Genomic DNA, 18,200 nt, shown 5'->3' on the forward strand with positions numbered 1-18,200 from the left:
TTACGGGTTCGGAGATAATACAAGAAACTACCGAGAAGATCATCCAAATTCAACAACGGTTGAAAACCGCCCAAAGTAGAAAAAAGAGCTACGCTGACATTAAAAGAAAAGATATAGAATTTGAAATTGGAGAGATGGTCATGCTTAAAGTTGCACCTTGGAAAGGCATTGTTCGATTTGGTAAACGAGGGAAATTAAACCCAAGATATATTGGACCATTCAAGGTTATTGATCGCGTCGGACCAGTAGCTTACCGACTTGAATTGCAACAACAACTCGCAGCTGTACATAACACTTTCCACGTCTCAAATTTGTAGAAATGTTTTGCTAAAGAAGATCTCACTATTCCGTTAGACGAAATCCAAATCAACGAAAAACTTCAATTCTTCGAAGAACCCGTCGAAATAATGGATCGTGAGGTTAAAAGACTTAAGCAAAACAAGATACCAATTGTTAAGGTTCGATGGAATGCTCGTAGAGGACCCGAGTTCACCTGGAAACGAGAAGATCAGATGAAGAAGAAGTACCCGCACTTAGTTCCAGAAGGTATGTCAACACCTCCAACTGCTTAAAATTTCGGGACGAAATTTATTTAACGGGTAGGTACTGTAGTGACTCGAACTTTTCCATGTTTATATATATTAAATGAAATTGTTATTTACATGATTAAGTGTTTCCGACATGTTAAGCAATCAAACTTGTTAAGACTTGATTAAGTGAATATAGACAATTGACCACCCAAGTTGACCGGTGATTCACGAACGTTAAAACTTGTAAAAACTATATGATGTTATATATATGGATATATATATAGTTAACATGGTATTATGATAAGTAAACATATCATTCAGTATATTAACAATGAACTACATATGTAAAAACAAGACTACTAACTTAAGGATTTCGAAACGAGGCATATATGTAACGATTATCGTTGTAACGACATTTAATTGTATATATATCATATTAAGATATATTAATACATCATAATATCATGATAATGTAATAATTTAACATCTCATTTGATATAATAAATAATGGGTTAACAAAACTTAACATGATCGTTAACCTAAAGGCTTCAAAACAACATTTACATGTAACGACTAACGATGATTTAACGACTCAGTTAAAATGTATATACATGTAGTGTTTTAATATGTATTCATACACTTCTGAAAGACTTCAAGACACTTATCAAAATACTTCTACTTAACAAAAATGCTTACAATTACATCCTCGTTCAGTTTCATCAACAATTCTACTTGTATGCACCCGTATTCGTACTCGTACAATACACAGCTTTTAGATGTATGTACTATTGGTATATACACTCCAATGATCAGCTCTTAGCAGCCCATTTGATTCACCTAACACATGTGGTAACCATCATTTGGCAACTAGCATGAAATATCTCATAAAATTACAAAAATATTAGTAATCATTCATGACTTATTTACAAGTAAACAAAATTACACATCCTTTATATCTAATCCATATACCAACGACCAAAAACACCTACAAACACTTTCATTCTTCAATTTTATTCATCTAATTGACCTCTCTCAAGTTCTATCTTCAAGTTCTAAGTGTTCTTCATAAATTCTATAAGTTCTAGTTTCATAAAATCAAGAATACTTCCAAGTTTGCTAGCTTACTTCCAATCTTGTAAAGTGATCATCCAACCTCAAAAAATCTTTCTTATTTACAGTAATATATCTTTCTAATACAAGGTAATACTCATATACAAAATTTGATTCAATTTCTATAACTATAGCAATCTTATTTCGAGTAGAAATCTTACTTGAACTTATTTTCGTGTCAAGATTCTGCTTCAAGAACTTTCAAGCCATCCAAAGATCCTTTGACGCTAGATCTATTTTTCTCATTTCCAGTAGGTTTATCCACAAAACCTGAGGTAGTAATGATGTTCATAATATCATTCGATTCATATATATAAAACTACCTTATTCGAAGGTTTAAACTTGAAATCACTAGAACATAGTTTAGTTAATTCTAAACTTGTTCGCAAACAAAAGTTAATCATTCTAACTTGACTTTTAAAATCAACTAAACACATGTTATATATCTATATGATATGCTAACTTAATGATTTAAAACCGAAAAACACGAAAAACACCGTAAAACCAGATATACGCCGTCGTAGTAACACCACGGGCTGTTTTGGGTTTGATAATTAAAAACTATGATAAACTTTGATTTAAAAGTTGTTCTTCTGGAAAAATGATTTTTCTTATGAACATGAAACTATATCCAAAAATCATGGTTAAACTCAAAGTGGAAGTATGTTTTTCAAAATGGTCATCAAGACGTCGTTCTTTCGACTGAAATGACTACCTCTTACAAAAATGACTTGTAACTTATATTTCCGACTATAAACCTATACTTTTTCTGTTTAGATTAATAAAATAGAGTTCAATATGAAACCATAGCAATTTTATTCGCTCAAAACGGATTTAAAACGAAGAAGTTATGGGTAAAACAAGATTGGATATTTTTTTGATTGTTGTAGCTACGGGAAATATTGTAAAAAATCTATATTAATTATATCCTAGCTAACTTATATTGTATTATACATGTATTCTAATATATTATGTAATCTTGGGATACCATAGACACGTATGCAAATGTTTTGACATATCATATCGACCCATCTATATATATTATTTGGAACAACCATAGACACTATATATGCAGTAATGTTGGAGTTAGCTATACAGGGTTGAGGTTGATTTTAAAAATATATATACTTTGAGTTGTGATCTAGCCTGAGACGTGTATACACTGGGTTGTGGATTGGGTCAAGATAATATATATCAATTTATTTCTGTACATCTAACTATGGACAACTAGTTGTAGGTTACTAACGAGGACAGCTGACTTAATAAACTTAAAACATTAAAACGTATTAAAAATGTTGTAAATATATTTTGAACATACTTTGATATATATGTACATATTTGTTATAGATTCGTGAATCGACCAGTGGCCAAGTCTTACTTCCCGATGAAGTAAAAATCTGTGAAAGTGAGTTATAGTCCCACTTTTAAAATCTAATATTTTGGGATGAGAATACATGAAATTTTATAAATGTTTTACGAAATAGACAGAAGTAAATGAAACTACATTATATGGGTGAATGATCGAAGCCGAATATGCCCCTTTTTAGCTTGGCAGCCTAAGAATTTGGGAACAGACCCCCAAATTGACGCGAATCCTAAAGATAGATCTATCGGGCCCAACAAGCCCCATTCTGGAATTTGGAATGCTTTAGTACTTCGATTTTATCATGTCCGATGGGTGTCCCGGAATGATGGGGATATTCTATATGCATCTTGTTAATGTCGGTTACCAGGTGTTCACCATATGAATGATTTTTATCTCTATGTATGGGATGTATATTGAAATATGAAATCTTGTGGTCTATTACTATGATTTGATAATATATAGGTTAAACCTATAACTCACCAACATTTTTGTTGACGTTTTAAGCATGTTTATTCTCAGGTAATTATTAAGAGCTTCCGCTGTTGCATACTAAAATAAGGACAAGATTTGGAGTCCATGCTTGTATGATATTATGTAAAAACTGTATTCAAGAAACTTATTTTTGATGTAATATATTCTTATTGTAAACCATTATGTAATGGTCGTGTGTAAACGGTATATTTTAGATTATCATTATTTGATAATCTACGTAATGCTTTTTAAACCTTTATCGATAAAATAAAGGTTATGCTTGTTTTAAAAATGAATGCAGTCTTTGAAAAACGTCTCATATAGAGGTCAAAACCTCGCGACGAAATCAATTAATATGGAACGTTTATAATCAATATTAACGGGACATTTCAGCAATGGTCACCCGATCCGATGGACATCCATCCGATCCACCCGTTTCGTGATGGATATAGATGAACTTAAATGGATATAGATACAGATATAGATGAACCTAAATGGATACGGATATGGATATGGATGAAAAGTTTCATCCATGGATATATCCATTTACACCTAAATATATATACAAATACATAAATATAGATATATGCTTACAATTTAGTATTGCAAATTCATTTACCATTAAATTTGCATTTTGCTTCTCAACCTTATATTGAATAAACTATGATATATTATAATAAAATACATATATCTAATACAATAAACATACATATTACACATTTAATTTTTCATAAACTATGTTTAATAGTAAATTCAACAAAATTGTGTTTTATCTTCAATAAGGATTACACTTTCTTCTAGATAAATTTTAATTATGTCATGCTATATTTATTTTTTCTATACTGTGTTTTTTTATCGCATATTAGGAAATAATATAAGATTATTTGAATATTCAATGGATATTCATTAACCCGCTTAATCCATTGGATATGGATATGGATGGATGACATAAAATTAAATCAATATGAATATGGATATGGATGAACAAAAATTAAATGGATATGGATATGGATACGGCATCACCCGATCCATATACGATCTATTGCCATCCCTACTGGTAGCTGTTAGCTTTTTAAATATATTTTATTGTTTGATAGATAAGCTGAATCAGTTAAATAAAGAGTAAAATGACAAAAAGCTAGAAGTTAAACGCTACGGGTATGTTTGGAGAAAGTAGCTGTTAGCTGTTAGCTGGATGTTGAAAGCTGATAGCTGTTCATACCATCTGTTAATAGCCTTCAGAGAGCCACTTTGATGAGCCCTGAAACAAAGGGCTTAAATCACGAATTCTCCATCCATATTTTTGTCTCCTTACCACTCACATTGTATGACCTGCATCCATAAACCATATCCAAATAGATCAAATTAAAGTATTCTGATCAATACCAGAAAAAAATAACACTAACCCAATATAATTTTTTTATAGCCCATGAAGTGAAAAGAAATCCAAAAAACGGTAGAGATGATATTTATGCATCTGTAAATACAAAAACGATAAAAATGAGATTTTGAAATTTTAGTGACAAAACACCCAATTACATATTTATGAATTATGATTAATATTTTTAGAACAAAATTGAATCACAACAGATATATTGATACAAATGATAGATATAATACATACCTCAACAATACAAATAAAGGAATCAAGCTCCTATTTTGGTCGTTCTTTGCTCATCTCACGAAATCATCGAACCCTAGAAAAAGAAATTAACAGATGGGAGATGATTAAGAGCAGAGGGAGATGAAGAGCATATATGTATCCTTGATTGTAATCGTGTTGTAGGTTCCTTCATTTTTCGATGAAGGTCCTTGTTCTAATAGTAATCGTTGTTTTGGCAACAAAAAAAAAAAAAAAAAAAATTATATGTATCCTTGTGTGGCTTCGTGAGTTTGAATTGAAACGTATGTGGCTGCGTGAGCAAAGATTTATGCAGTGTTTCTTTTTTAGGGTTCGAAAAGTAGCAGAGATGGGCGACATGGGTTTTTGAACTGATAAAGTAACACTCCATAGATTTTTTTATATAAAAAAAAAAAAATCTTTTATGACATCATCAAGAGTGGCTGAAAAAATTACTTTATTTATTTATTTTTATGCTTGAAAATTATCTATTTATGACCTGAACATTTTAGAATTTCAAATGGAAAGTATAGATTGATAGATTCTTTTCTTTTAATTGTGGTGAGAGATTTCAATACCACAAAAATTGTCGTAGATGATTTTCTGCCAGCATTACTACATACTGTGGGCCCAATAAAACGGGAATTATTTGTTAGTCCATTTGCCTGCCACATAACTTGCCCGGGATTAAGGCCCAGTGTCATCATCATAGATCCATAAATTATGAAAAACTCTATTCTTATCCCAGAATACGTGGACCAACCCGTTCCCGAAAACTAGATCCATTCAACAGTTGCACATATCTAAACCACTTATTCCAATCCACTAGATTCCAAATTAAAACGACAGTCGTATAAACACACCCACAGGCCACAACAAACCAGATTCAGCCGGCATAAACACGCCCATCATTTTTACGACGTACTTTCCGGCGAATATTACTAATGGCTGCTTCGTCCATTAGTACCACTTTCGTCCCTCTTAAAAAACCCATCACATATTTCAAATCGCTAATACCCATCTCACAAACACCTAAACTCTTGATCAGAACCAAGTCCGGCGCCGGCGCCGGCGCCGTCAAGGCGGTAAGTAAGGATCAAGATTTGATACCCATAAGGAGTAATGATTGTATGGATCATCAAGTTGGAAACTTGATGACTGAAATTGAAGGGGATAAGGAGGTGCAATTGATCGGTGGGTTCGGTGGTAATGAAGGAAGATTGAGTTTTGAAGGTGGGTTTTCGTCGGCGGCGGCAGTGAGTTCTTCCGGTAGCGGTGGCGGTGGTGATGGAGGTGGTCCGGTGGTTGAAGGAGAAGATTTTAATAAATTGATGGATAGAGCTATTAATGCTACTATTGTTCTTGCTGCTGGTACTTTTGGTATTACCAAATTGCTTACCATTGATTGTGATTATTGGCATGTAAGTTCATCAATCTACTATTAATCAGTCCTATATCACTTTATATATGTCATATACTAGTTATGAAAATTATATATTTCTTAAACTTGTGAATATTTTGTCTATATGAGTCAGAGTTGATATAAATCTGGAAAAGTAACTAATAGTGTTGATTGCTGGTTAGGAAAGTTTAATCTTTTGTTTTAGATTTTTTTTCTTCCAAATGTAAGAATATCTTAAAACTTCAACAATTTTCAATACATGGGCAGTGTCTATCCTTACCCAAAACACCAAATACAATTGTTTTAGATTATAATTGTAATTGAACTGGTGGAAAATTGAAGGTTATATTATTGTTTTTGTCCAAATTTCAATATTGATTTGTATTTCTTGGCTTTTGCTGATTGTTTCCAGAACTTAAGTAGCTTGGACTTGATGTGAGTTTGTTTTTCGCATACTGAGTGATAAGGGGTGTTTGGATGTTCATCATTTATAGAGGTTACCGAGATTTGAAGTCTCGATAATAAGTTTTGATTGATTGTTTTATAGTATTTTGGGCCAAAGCGAACCTAGTTATATAAAACTTTATAATTAGCTTTGTTATGATGATTAAAGTTGTAAGAATCAGTTTCAAGATGGAAGTCACACTTCAAACACCTTGTGATCCTTCCATTGACTTATGAATAAACTTTCTGCTATTTAGGCTTTATTAATAGCTTGGGTCGTGGAAAAATTTGACCTTGTTTTAGGTCTGCCAAAATATATTTGATTTGGTTGTGTATTATTATATTTGTAATTTGGTGATTTTGTAGATGGCCATTTCGTATAGTTTGAGTTCAAAATGTGAAAATGAGTGAACTTTATTCAGCTTGTTCACTTAGAGCATGGTTATTGTGATCTTTATACATTTATAAAAAATGCTGCAACCGTTTCATTTGACTATATATGTGGTTAATATATTGATAGCATTATAGTGGATACATGATTAATGGATTTTATTTGTTGATTTCACAGGGGTGGACAATATATGAAATACTGAGATACGCACCTCAACACAATTGGAGTGCATACGAAGAAGCTCTTAAACAAAATCCACTTTTGGCTAAGATGATGATAAGTGGAGTTGTGTATTCGATAGGTGATTGGATCGCACAGGTTCGTTAGCGTCTTAAAAACGTGCTGTTTCAATTAAATTTGAATCATATGCTATACTTATAATTAACTTACATCTTAATCTGTGTATCGTATATGCAGTGTTGTGAAGGAAAACCACTATTGGAGTTTGATCGTACTCGCATGTTTAGGTCTGGCCTCGTTGGTTTTACTCTACACGGCTCACTTTCTCACTACTACTACTATTTCTGCGAGGTAAATGTCACAGTTTGATATTTGTAACTTCTAGAGGTGGCAAAATAAGCGGGTCAATAACATTATTGTATTATTCAGGCACTTTTTCCGTTTCAAGATTGGTGGGTGGTACCAGTGAAGGTAGCCTTCGATCAAACCGCATGGGCAGCAGTATGGAACAGCATATACTTTATAGTCGTTGGACTTTTACGTTTTGAATCACCGTTTACTATTTTTAACGAATTAGGGACGACGTTTTGGCCCATGTTGACAGTGAGTAATTGTTTTATTTTTCTTATTATTCCTATCCTATCGAACAGTGATCTGTATATATCCACTTATTTTTTTAACTTATTATCAGGCTGGTTGGAAGCTTTGGCCATTTGCTCACATAATTACATATGGTGTTGTACCCATTGAACAAAGACTCTTGTGGGTCGACTGCGTTGAGCTCATTTGGGTCACAATTCTTTCAACGTAAGTATCGGTTATCAAATTACTGACACTGCTATACTTAAATTTACTTTAATTGAGATGAATTTTATTGATTTTTGACAGTTTATCGAATGAGAAATCAGAAGCAAGGATTTCAGATGGAACAGCAGACCCGAATCCAGTTTCGTCCTTTGAACCTTCAGAGGTATGCTGATACACAATAACTGAAAAGTGAACCATAATTTAACTAGTTCTGTCAATTTAAAAAAAAAAATATATAAGATTCGAAATTTTTTAAAACTGACCTTTAGTTAAAGTTTGAGCTGCAATTCATTATAATTATTACTCATTTGTTGCTTTATGTCATCAACTCTTATCATTCACTAAGCAAGTTTATTGATCTTTCTTATTATCAGGACTAGATGGCCATAAAAATGTAGAAACAAACGAATGAAACGAAGCTGTGTTCTTCAATATTCGTCACTGAATTGTTCATTTGACGGAAATAGTTGGAAACGCAACACAAAATGCTTGTATATCCGTGTTGAGCAGATTATTCTCTGCATATATATTTGTACATCCTACTCGATCTGTTCTTCATTTTTGACAGCATTTAACTTGATAATATAGTGATCGTTATTAGTATACTATTCGAGATTCAAAAACAAATACTTAAAGCATATAGTATTAGCAATTTGTTTAGTTATGGAGGTGCATAAACACAAGACTAAAGATTATGTGAATTCGATTGAATATACGAACAATGACAAGCGGTTAGTATTATCTAAATAGTCATGGACATTACAGACAGGCGACTAGGTGTTGGTCGAAAGTCAAACCAACGACATGCAAGTCTACGAGCAGATGGAGTCAACGCCCTTCTCACTATCTCTTTGCTGGCATTCCGCCGCCTTGTTGCCGCCGCCTCACGGGTGCTATTTCTTCGAACCACCATTGACGGCTGCAAAATTGTGGAGTTGGAAAAACGGGTGATCATCTTTGGTGATGGGGAAAGGTTGGAATCGTTTAACAAATCTTGATACTTTTTGGATGAAAAAGATGATTCTTTTGATGGTGAAGGGTGGTGAAGTTTGGTGATTTCTTTCTTGATTATCATGTTTTATGATTAATTGAGGAAGAAAGGTATTTTTGTTTTTGATTAGCTTTGAAGTAAAGAGATGATGTGTTTGAAGATTATTGTGGGTTGAATATATAAAAAGATCAACTTTTAATGTGAGAAAAAGGTGGGTGAGTGGTATCTTCTTCTGGTTGGCCAAGAATTGTTCTTGGTTGGTTAACATAGTTTCTTAAATTTGACTTTTGGCTTGTGAGTTGACTTTTGACTTTTAAAGAATGAGGACTTCATCTGTGGACACGTTAATGGTTCCAAATATCAGCAGCTTGTTTGAGACGACTGGAAAGGTTAACTTACCAGGAGCATTTGGGTTAGTGTTATTGTTATGATGAAAAATTCGTATTTATGACCAATGGGAATGAGACAAATTAAAAAAGAATAGTAGTGAATAAAAAAAGGTGGTAAGCTTTATGAATAGTGTGTTTTGTTTTAGTATAATAAATAGTCCAGATCAGGCCCGCACGATGCGGCAGGGTCTTTCGACCTGCCTATTCATATTTAACGTAGCTTTATGTATTTACAAAAGAGAAAACGTGCCATGTGTTAAGGGCCGTTGTAGGTGTCGTCGTCTTTAGTGTTTTTTAAAATCTGTCCGGTTTGAACGTAGTTAGTTTCGTTTTGTTGATAACATTATTTCGAGTCTAACGGTGGTGTTGGAAAAATTTAAGTCGCGGCGAGGAGGAAGATACAGGCTGTCGTTGTGTTTAGCGTTTATTAAAAAGTGTCCGTTTCGTACGGACTTTTTTTCGTTTTGTTCAAAAAATTATTTCGAGTATGACACTGATGTCGAAAAAATTTAACTCGCGACGAGCGGGAAGATACGTGCTATCGTTGTGTTTAGCGTGTTTTAAAATGTGTCCGTTTCAAAAGTAGTTAGTTTCATTTTGTTCATAAAAATATTTCGAGTTTAACGGTGTGTTCGGTGAAATTTAACTCGGGCCGAAGAGGAAGAAACGGGCTGTCGAAGTGTTTGGGTGAAGTTTTTATTTTAATCGATAGGATTGACGTTTTACCCCCCTGAAGTTTGGTGTAATTTTTGTAAGTTGGTTGTAGTTGAGGGGGAGATATGGAAATTGCTAGTGTGAAAAGGGGTGGCAACTATTGTATTTCCCTTGAGGGAACGACCTAAATCCCCACGGGATTTAGTATGTATAGGGTTTAATAATATAATAATAATAATAATAATAACTAGAAAAAATTTGACCGCGCGTTGCTGCGGTTGTATTCGGCGCGCGGTCGAATTTGGATATACCTTGTTTGGTACCTAATATATCTAATAAGTTGAGTTGTTTGTTGGACGTGTATGTATATGTATGTAATTTAGCCCGAAATATTTAATTTTTTTAACGATATCCGTTTCGCGTATAGTTAGTCACGTTGTGTTCGTAAAATTTATTCGAGTTGAAAGGTGGTCTCGGAAAAATTTAACTCGCACTGAGCGTGAATATAGGGCCCGTTATTTAGTGTTTTTTTAACGATGTCCGTTTTGCATATAGTTAGTCCCGTTGGGTTCGTGAGATTTTTTCGAGTTGAACGGCGGCCTTGAAAAAATTTAGCTCGCACCGAGTGAGAAGATGGGGCCCGTTATAAATTTGGGCGGAGTAAGTTTTTTTTATTTTAATAAAATTATATATTTACATTTTTTACCCCTGAGAAAGTGTAAAGTTGAGGGGGTGATGTGTAAATTGTGCGAAAGTTGGGGGGTTCTTTGTAGTGTGAACGCAAACTCAAAACGACGACGTGTTATAACTGAAACGACCAAAACCTCCATGACATTTAGTTTGTAGGGTTAATAATAATAATTATATATATGACGATATTACAAGTTGTTTATATAACTTCCCTTGTCTGGAGCGGAAGACACTTGCAGATAACAAAGTAAACAGTCTTTAATTAACGGGTGATCTACTCACATACGTTAAACATGAACATAATGTGGTTTGCAATTAAAGGAAACGCATACCAATTGCACAGATAATCGCTAAACTAATCTTCACAACCATATCAGAACAACTAACCGTTGAGAAGTGTAACAAAATTAAGGTTTCTAACAGCGACAACTACAAACCAATACACATGATCGGTGACGGATGCCCATGTAGAGAGTCGATGAAGAAGAGCCCAACAGTGGGAGATGATCCGGTCGAACAATCGATGCAGATGTACAAAGTCGACGAAGATAAGAGGTCAGTGATTTCACTTAAAAATGGTTGGATAATTTAAAAAGAAAACAATACGTGAGGCTTGTTAGGTCATGATTTACAGTATTACCATCCATAACTCTACCAATTCAAGCCTACATAATGGAGTCATAATGAAAGCGAACCAACCCAGTCTCAAGCCACTCCCATTTGATTATATGTATAACTACACTAGTTTAATTTGACTCACAAAGTTAATAAATTCATGAAAGTTATGGAGTATAAATTAATAACGTGTTTAAACAATATAATGTTAAAAAAGTATATGTATAAGTTTTATACATATAATTTAAATAGTTTAATTTAACTCACAAAGTTAAGTTAACAAATTCGTCGCTCTGGTGACACGTCACCCGAGAATTTTACTCGCTAGTGAGAAATCAGTGTGGTTGTCGTTAGGGATGTTTTCTCAGCGAACAAAAAAAAAAAAAAAACACCCCAATTAACACGAAATTTCATGATCATTCATTATAACAAATATGAAAAATAGTTTACATAAAAATTAATATTAATAATTAATAATAAATAACTATAACTATTATAATTATAATTATAATTATAATTATAATTATTATTATAACAAAAGCCACTCCCATTTGATTATATGTAAAGGTCCTGTCTCGTTCCTCCGTTTCACTTGTACCGAATCGAGATGTTGTTGAGTCACTGGATCGGAGTATCCTACTGGTTGATTCTGTCCCTTTATTGGAAGAGAAAGTGAAGAGCTTTCTCTTGGAGTGTAAAGCTGTGATTGCAAGATATAGCAAATTGGGTACTTATGGGTGTGTGGTGGTTTGCAACGATTCGGATACTTATTCAAATGTTCTGACCCATGCTTCGGATCCCCGTTTCGTTTTGGTGGCGCCCTTTGCATCTAAGGCCGAGGAGTTTATGAGATTTGTGTGGGTCGAGATTCGTGGCATTCCGGCCAAATTTGTTTCGGTCGATTGTATCAAGAAGGTTGCTAGTCGGGTTGGCGTGATGTTGAAGGTGGCGTCTTCATCGACCAACCTCTTAAGTTCGGGTTCCTCTTTTGCGTTCGTCGAAACTAAATGTGTTAAGCATTTGCACGAGCTTGTTTCGGCGAATTTGGTCTCGGTTTCCATTGTAAAAAGACACATTTGGGTTAATGAGGTTGCGGATGCGGTGGTCGGCGAGAGATTGAAGGCGGATGAGTTTGCATCGGATTTTATTTTTTCTTCTAATGAATCGGTTTTGAGTGGGTTAGTTAATGTTGAGGTTAATATTGGTGGGTTGGAACCGATTGAGTCTGATGTTGTAGTGACTCCGGCTAAAGGTGTTCCTGTTAACAGTGGGGAGGTTTTGGGTGAAGGTTGTAGTGACCCGAATTTTTCCATGTTTATATATATTAATTGAGATTGATATTTATATGATTAAATGTTTCCAACATGTTAAGCAATCAAACTTATTAAGACTTGATTAATTGAAATATGTTTCATATAGACAATTGACCACCCAAGTTGACCGGTGATTCACGAACGTTAAAACTTGTAAAAACTATATGATGACATATATATGGATATATATATAGTTAACATGATACTATGATAAGTAAACATATCATTAAGTATATTAACAATGAACTACATATGTAAAAACAAGACTACTAACTTAATGATTTTTAAACGAGACATATATGTAACGATTATCGTTGTAAAGACATTTAATGTATATATATCATATTAAGAGATATTCATACATGATAATATCATGATAATATAATAATTTAAAATCTCATTTGATATTATAAACATTGGGTTAACAACATTTAACAAGATCGTTAACCTAAAGGTTTAAAAACAACACTTACATGTAACGACTAACGATGACTTAACGACTCAGTTAAAATGTATATACATGTAGTGTTTTAATATGTATTTATAAACTTTTGAAAGACTTCAATACACTTATCAAAATACTTCTACTTAACAAAAATGCTTACAATTACATCCTCGTTCAGTTTCATCAACAATTCTACTCGTATGCACCCGTATTCGTACTCGTACAATACACAGCTTTTAGATGTATGTACTATTGGTATATACACTCCAATGATCAGCTCTTAGCAGCCCATGTGAGTCACCTAACACATGTGGGAACCATCATTTGGCAACTAGCATGAAATATCTCATAAAATTACAAAAATATGAGTAATCATTCATGACTTATTTACATGAAAACAAAATTACATATCCTTTATATCTAATCCATACACCAACGACCAAAAACACCTACAAACACTTTCATTCTTCAATTTTCTTCATCTAATTGATCTCTCTCAAGTTCTATCTTCAAGTTCTAAGTGTTCTTCATATATTCTACAAGTTCTAGTTACATAAAATCAAGAATACTTTCAAGTTTGCTGGCTCACTTCCAATCTTGTAAGGTGATCATCCAACCTCAAGAAATCTTTGTTTCTTACAGTAGGTTATCATTCTAATACAAGGTAATAATCATATTCAAACTTTGGTTCAATTTCTAGAACTATAACAGTCTTATTTCAAGTGATGATCTTACTTGAACTTGTTTTCGTGTCATGATTCTGCTTCAAGAACTTCGAGCCATCCAAGGATCCGTTGAAGCTAGATCCATTTTTCACTTTTTCAGTAGGTTTATCCAAGGAACTTAAGGTAGTAATGATGTTCATAACATCATTCGATTCATACATATAAAGCTATCTTATTCGAAGGTTTAAACTTGTAATCACTAGAACATAGTTTAGTTAATTCTAAACTTGTTCGCAAACAAAAGTTAATCCTTCTAACTTGACTTTTAAAATCAACTAAACACATGTTCTATATCTATATGATATGTTAACTTAATTATTTAAAACCTGGAAACACGAAAAACACCGTAAAACCGGATTTACGCCGTCGTAGTAACACCGCGGGCTGTTTTGGGTTAGTTAATTAAAAACTATGATAAACTTTGATTTAAAAGTTGTTATTCTGAGAAAATGATTTTTATTATGAACATGAAACTATATCCAAAAATTATGGTTAAACTCAAAGTGGAAGTATGTTTTCTAAAATGGTCATCTAGACGTCGTTCTTTCGACTGAAATGACTAACTTTACAAAAACGACTTGTAACTTATTTTTCCGACTATAAACCTATACTTTTTATATTTAGATTCATAAAATAGAGTTCAATATGAAACCATAGCAATTTGATTCACTCAAAACGGATTTAAAATGAAGAAGTTATGGGTAAAACAAGATTGGATAATTTTTCTCATTTTAGCTACGTGAAAATTGGTAACAAATCTATTCCAACCATAACTTAATCAACTTGTATTGTATATTATGTAATCTTGAGATACCATAGACACGTATACAATGTTTCGACCTATCATGTCGACACATCTATATATATTTTGGAACAACCATAGACACTCTATATGTGAATGTTGGAGTTAGCTATACAGGGTTGAGGTTGATTCCAAAATATATATAGTTTGAGTTGTGATCAATACTGAGATACGTATACACTGGGTCGTGGATTGATTCAAGATAATATTTATCGATTTATTTCTGTACATCTAACTGTGGACAACTAGTTGTAGGTTACTAACGAGGACAGCTGACTTAATAAACTTAAAACATCAAAATATATTAAAAGTGTTGTAAATATATTTTGAAGATACTTTGATATATATGTATATATTGTTATAGGTTCGTGAATCAATCAGTGGCCAAGTCTTACTTCCCGACGAAGTAAAAATCTGTGAAAGTGAGTTATAGTCCCACTTTTAAAATCTAATATTTTTGGGATGAGAATACATGCAGGTTTTATAAATGATTTACAAAATAGACACAAGTACGTGAAACTACATTCTATGGTTGAATTATCGAAATCGAATATGCCCCTTTTTATTAAGTCTGGTAATCTAAGAATTAGGGAACAGACACCCTAATTGACGCGAATCCTAAAGATAGATCTATTGGGCCTAACAAACCCCATCCAAAGTACCGGATGCTTTAGTACTTCGAAATTTATATCATATCCGAAGGGTGTCCCGGAATGATGGGGATATTCTTATATATGCATCTTGTTAATGTCGGTTACCAGGTGTTCACCATATGAATGATTTTTATCTCTATGTATGGGATGTGTATTGAAATATGAAATCTTGTGGTCTATTATTATGATTTGATATATATAGGTTAAACCTATAACTCACCAACATTTTTGTTGACGTTTTAAGCATGTTTATTCTCAGGTGATTATTAAGAGCTTCCGCTGTCGCATACTTAAATAAGGACGAGATTTGGAGTCCATGCTTGTATGATATTGTGTAAAAACTGCATTCAAGAAACTTATTTTGTTGTAACATATTTGTATTGTAAACCATTATGTAATGGTCGTGTGTAAACAGGATATTTTAGATTATCATTATTTGATAATCTACGTAAAGCTTTTTAAAACCTTTATCTATGAAATAAAGGTTATGGTTTGTTTTAAAAATGAATGCAGTCTTTGAAAAACGTCTCATATAGAGGTCAAAACCTCGCAACGAAATAAATTAATATGGAACGTTTTTAATCAATAAGAACGGGACATTTCAGTTGGTATCCGAGCGTTAGTCTTAGAGAACCAGAATTTTGCATTAGTGTGTCTTATCGAGTTTGTTAGGATGCATTAGTGAGTCTGGACTTCGACCGTGTTTACTTGAAAAATGATTGCTTAACAAATTTTGTTGGAAACTATATATTTTTAACATGTGAATATTATGTGATATATTAATCTCTTAACGCGTTTGATATTATGTGATAGATGTCTACCTCTAGAACAAGTCCCATTGACTCACCTAATAATAATGAAGAGTCAAATGTAAATTGGAATGATTCGTGGACTGATTCACAAGTTCCCGAAGAGGAACCGGAAGAAGAGTCGGAACCGGAAGAAGAATCGGAACCGGAAGACGAATCGGAACCGGATGAAGAAATAGAACCGGTGGGGGAAATAATAAAACGGTTAAGTAAAAGAAAATCCTCAACCAACCGACCAAGGTTAATTATGGTCAATGGTGTTTCCGCCAAGGAAGCAAAATATTGGGAGGATTACCAATTCTCCGATGAATCGGATTCCGACGAGAATTCCGATGATGTTATAGAAATTACCCCAACTGAATTTAAAAAGGTAAAAGAAAATAATAAGGGAAAGGGCATAAAAATAGAGAAATCTAATTCCAACCCCGATGAACTTTATATGTATCGTCAACCCCCGAAGTCCTTAAGTTGTAACAATGACCCGGGAACCTCTAAACCACCAGGTTTTTCTAAACCAATGTGGAAAACGACGGCTCGTATTAGGGGAACATCATATATCCCTAGAAACTTGGCAAAACGAACCAAAACCAAAGAAGAAGAAACAAGCGAGTCGGAATAAGATAGTTGTATTCGTGTGGTGTAATATATGTAATATAGTGTGCTTATGCTTTATGATATATGTAAAAATTGCTTGTATTAATAAGTATTTTTTTTATGAATCTAACTCTTGTCCATTTTACAGTATAAAAACACAAAATGGATAGACAACCCAATATTTTAAGAGACCTACCCGGAGACATGATTGATGAAATCTTGTCTAGAGTCGGTCAGAATTCTTCGGCACAACTATTTAAGGCGAGATCAGTTTGTAAGACATTCGAAGAACGTTCCAAGAATGCCTTGGTTTATAAAAGGCTTTCGTTCGAAAGATGGGGGATATCACATTGGGAAATCCATAAGTTACGATGTGTTTACTTTGACGCATATATTGCGGGGAACCCAAATGGTATTTTACGCAATGGGTTGAGAAATTATTTTGACTCAATATATCCGAATATTGGACTTCGTGATTTAGAAAAAGCGGCTAACATGCAACATAAAGAAGCATGTTATGCTTACGGATTAGTAATGTTCGCTTCTCACCAAAGTGAGAACAAGAACATCGGGCTACAACTATTAAACAAAACGTTTCCACAAGTGACGGAGTCGGTAATTGGGGTAAGAAATGAGGTTTTTAGATTGTTACTGGACTGTTGGACATTACGTAACCCTCGTCCCTTTGACGACGTTACAACACGCTGTCTTATCAACGGCCATAACGGTTATGTTCCACAAGACCAAGGATGGGAAGTAATCCTAGTAAAACCAGAATGCATGACTTGTTTCTGGACGTATGAATTACGTGTCTTTATTGCCTTTGCTGAACGACTTGTGTACTAGCTAGAATTATCTTCACAACCATCTTGTATCAAATTTATTGTGTGCTATATTTCATGCTATATGTAAAATAAGCGGTATTGTAAGTTTGTAAAATATTGTGTAAAAGTTTGAACGCGAAATATTATTATAATCAGTTTTTCATATAGAATTGTAGTAGTTGAATTGTATATTAGCTACTAAGTATGAACTTAACGGGTAGGTACTACCCGAATTTAAACTTATAAAACGCTAATATGAAGAAAAAGCTTTTATAAATGAGTTCATATTATGCTACGAAATACTATTAACTACTCTTAATATTCTGTATGATTAACTTGTTCCATTTGACTATTTTGAAGGAAATGGCACCGAC

The 18,200-nt window shown here is 33.5% G+C and overlaps 1 protein-coding gene across 1 annotated transcript; it reads left to right on the forward strand.

Moving 5' to 3' along the window:
- Nucleotides 1-5,953: 5,953 nt before the first annotated feature.
- LOC139857287 (uncharacterized) lies at nucleotides 5,954-8,925 on the forward strand. The gene is made up of 7 exons (XM_071846022.1): nucleotides 5,954-6,519; nucleotides 7,513-7,653; nucleotides 7,753-7,866; nucleotides 7,945-8,118; nucleotides 8,207-8,322; nucleotides 8,404-8,485; nucleotides 8,697-8,925. Exons 1-7 carry the CDS (start codon nucleotides 6,043-6,045, stop codon nucleotides 8,700-8,702), a joined length of 1,110 nt encoding a protein of 369 aa, XP_071702123.1. The 5' UTR covers nucleotides 5,954-6,042; the 3' UTR covers nucleotides 8,703-8,925.
- The last annotated feature ends 9,275 nt before the right edge of the window (nucleotides 8,926-18,200 follow it).

Source organism: Rutidosis leptorrhynchoides, chromosome 7, assembly GCF_046630445.1.
Source record: "Rutidosis leptorrhynchoides isolate AG116_Rl617_1_P2 chromosome 7, CSIRO_AGI_Rlap_v1, whole genome shotgun sequence".
In the NCBI taxonomy this organism is placed as follows: domain Eukaryota; kingdom Viridiplantae; phylum Streptophyta; class Magnoliopsida; order Asterales; family Asteraceae; genus Rutidosis; species Rutidosis leptorrhynchoides.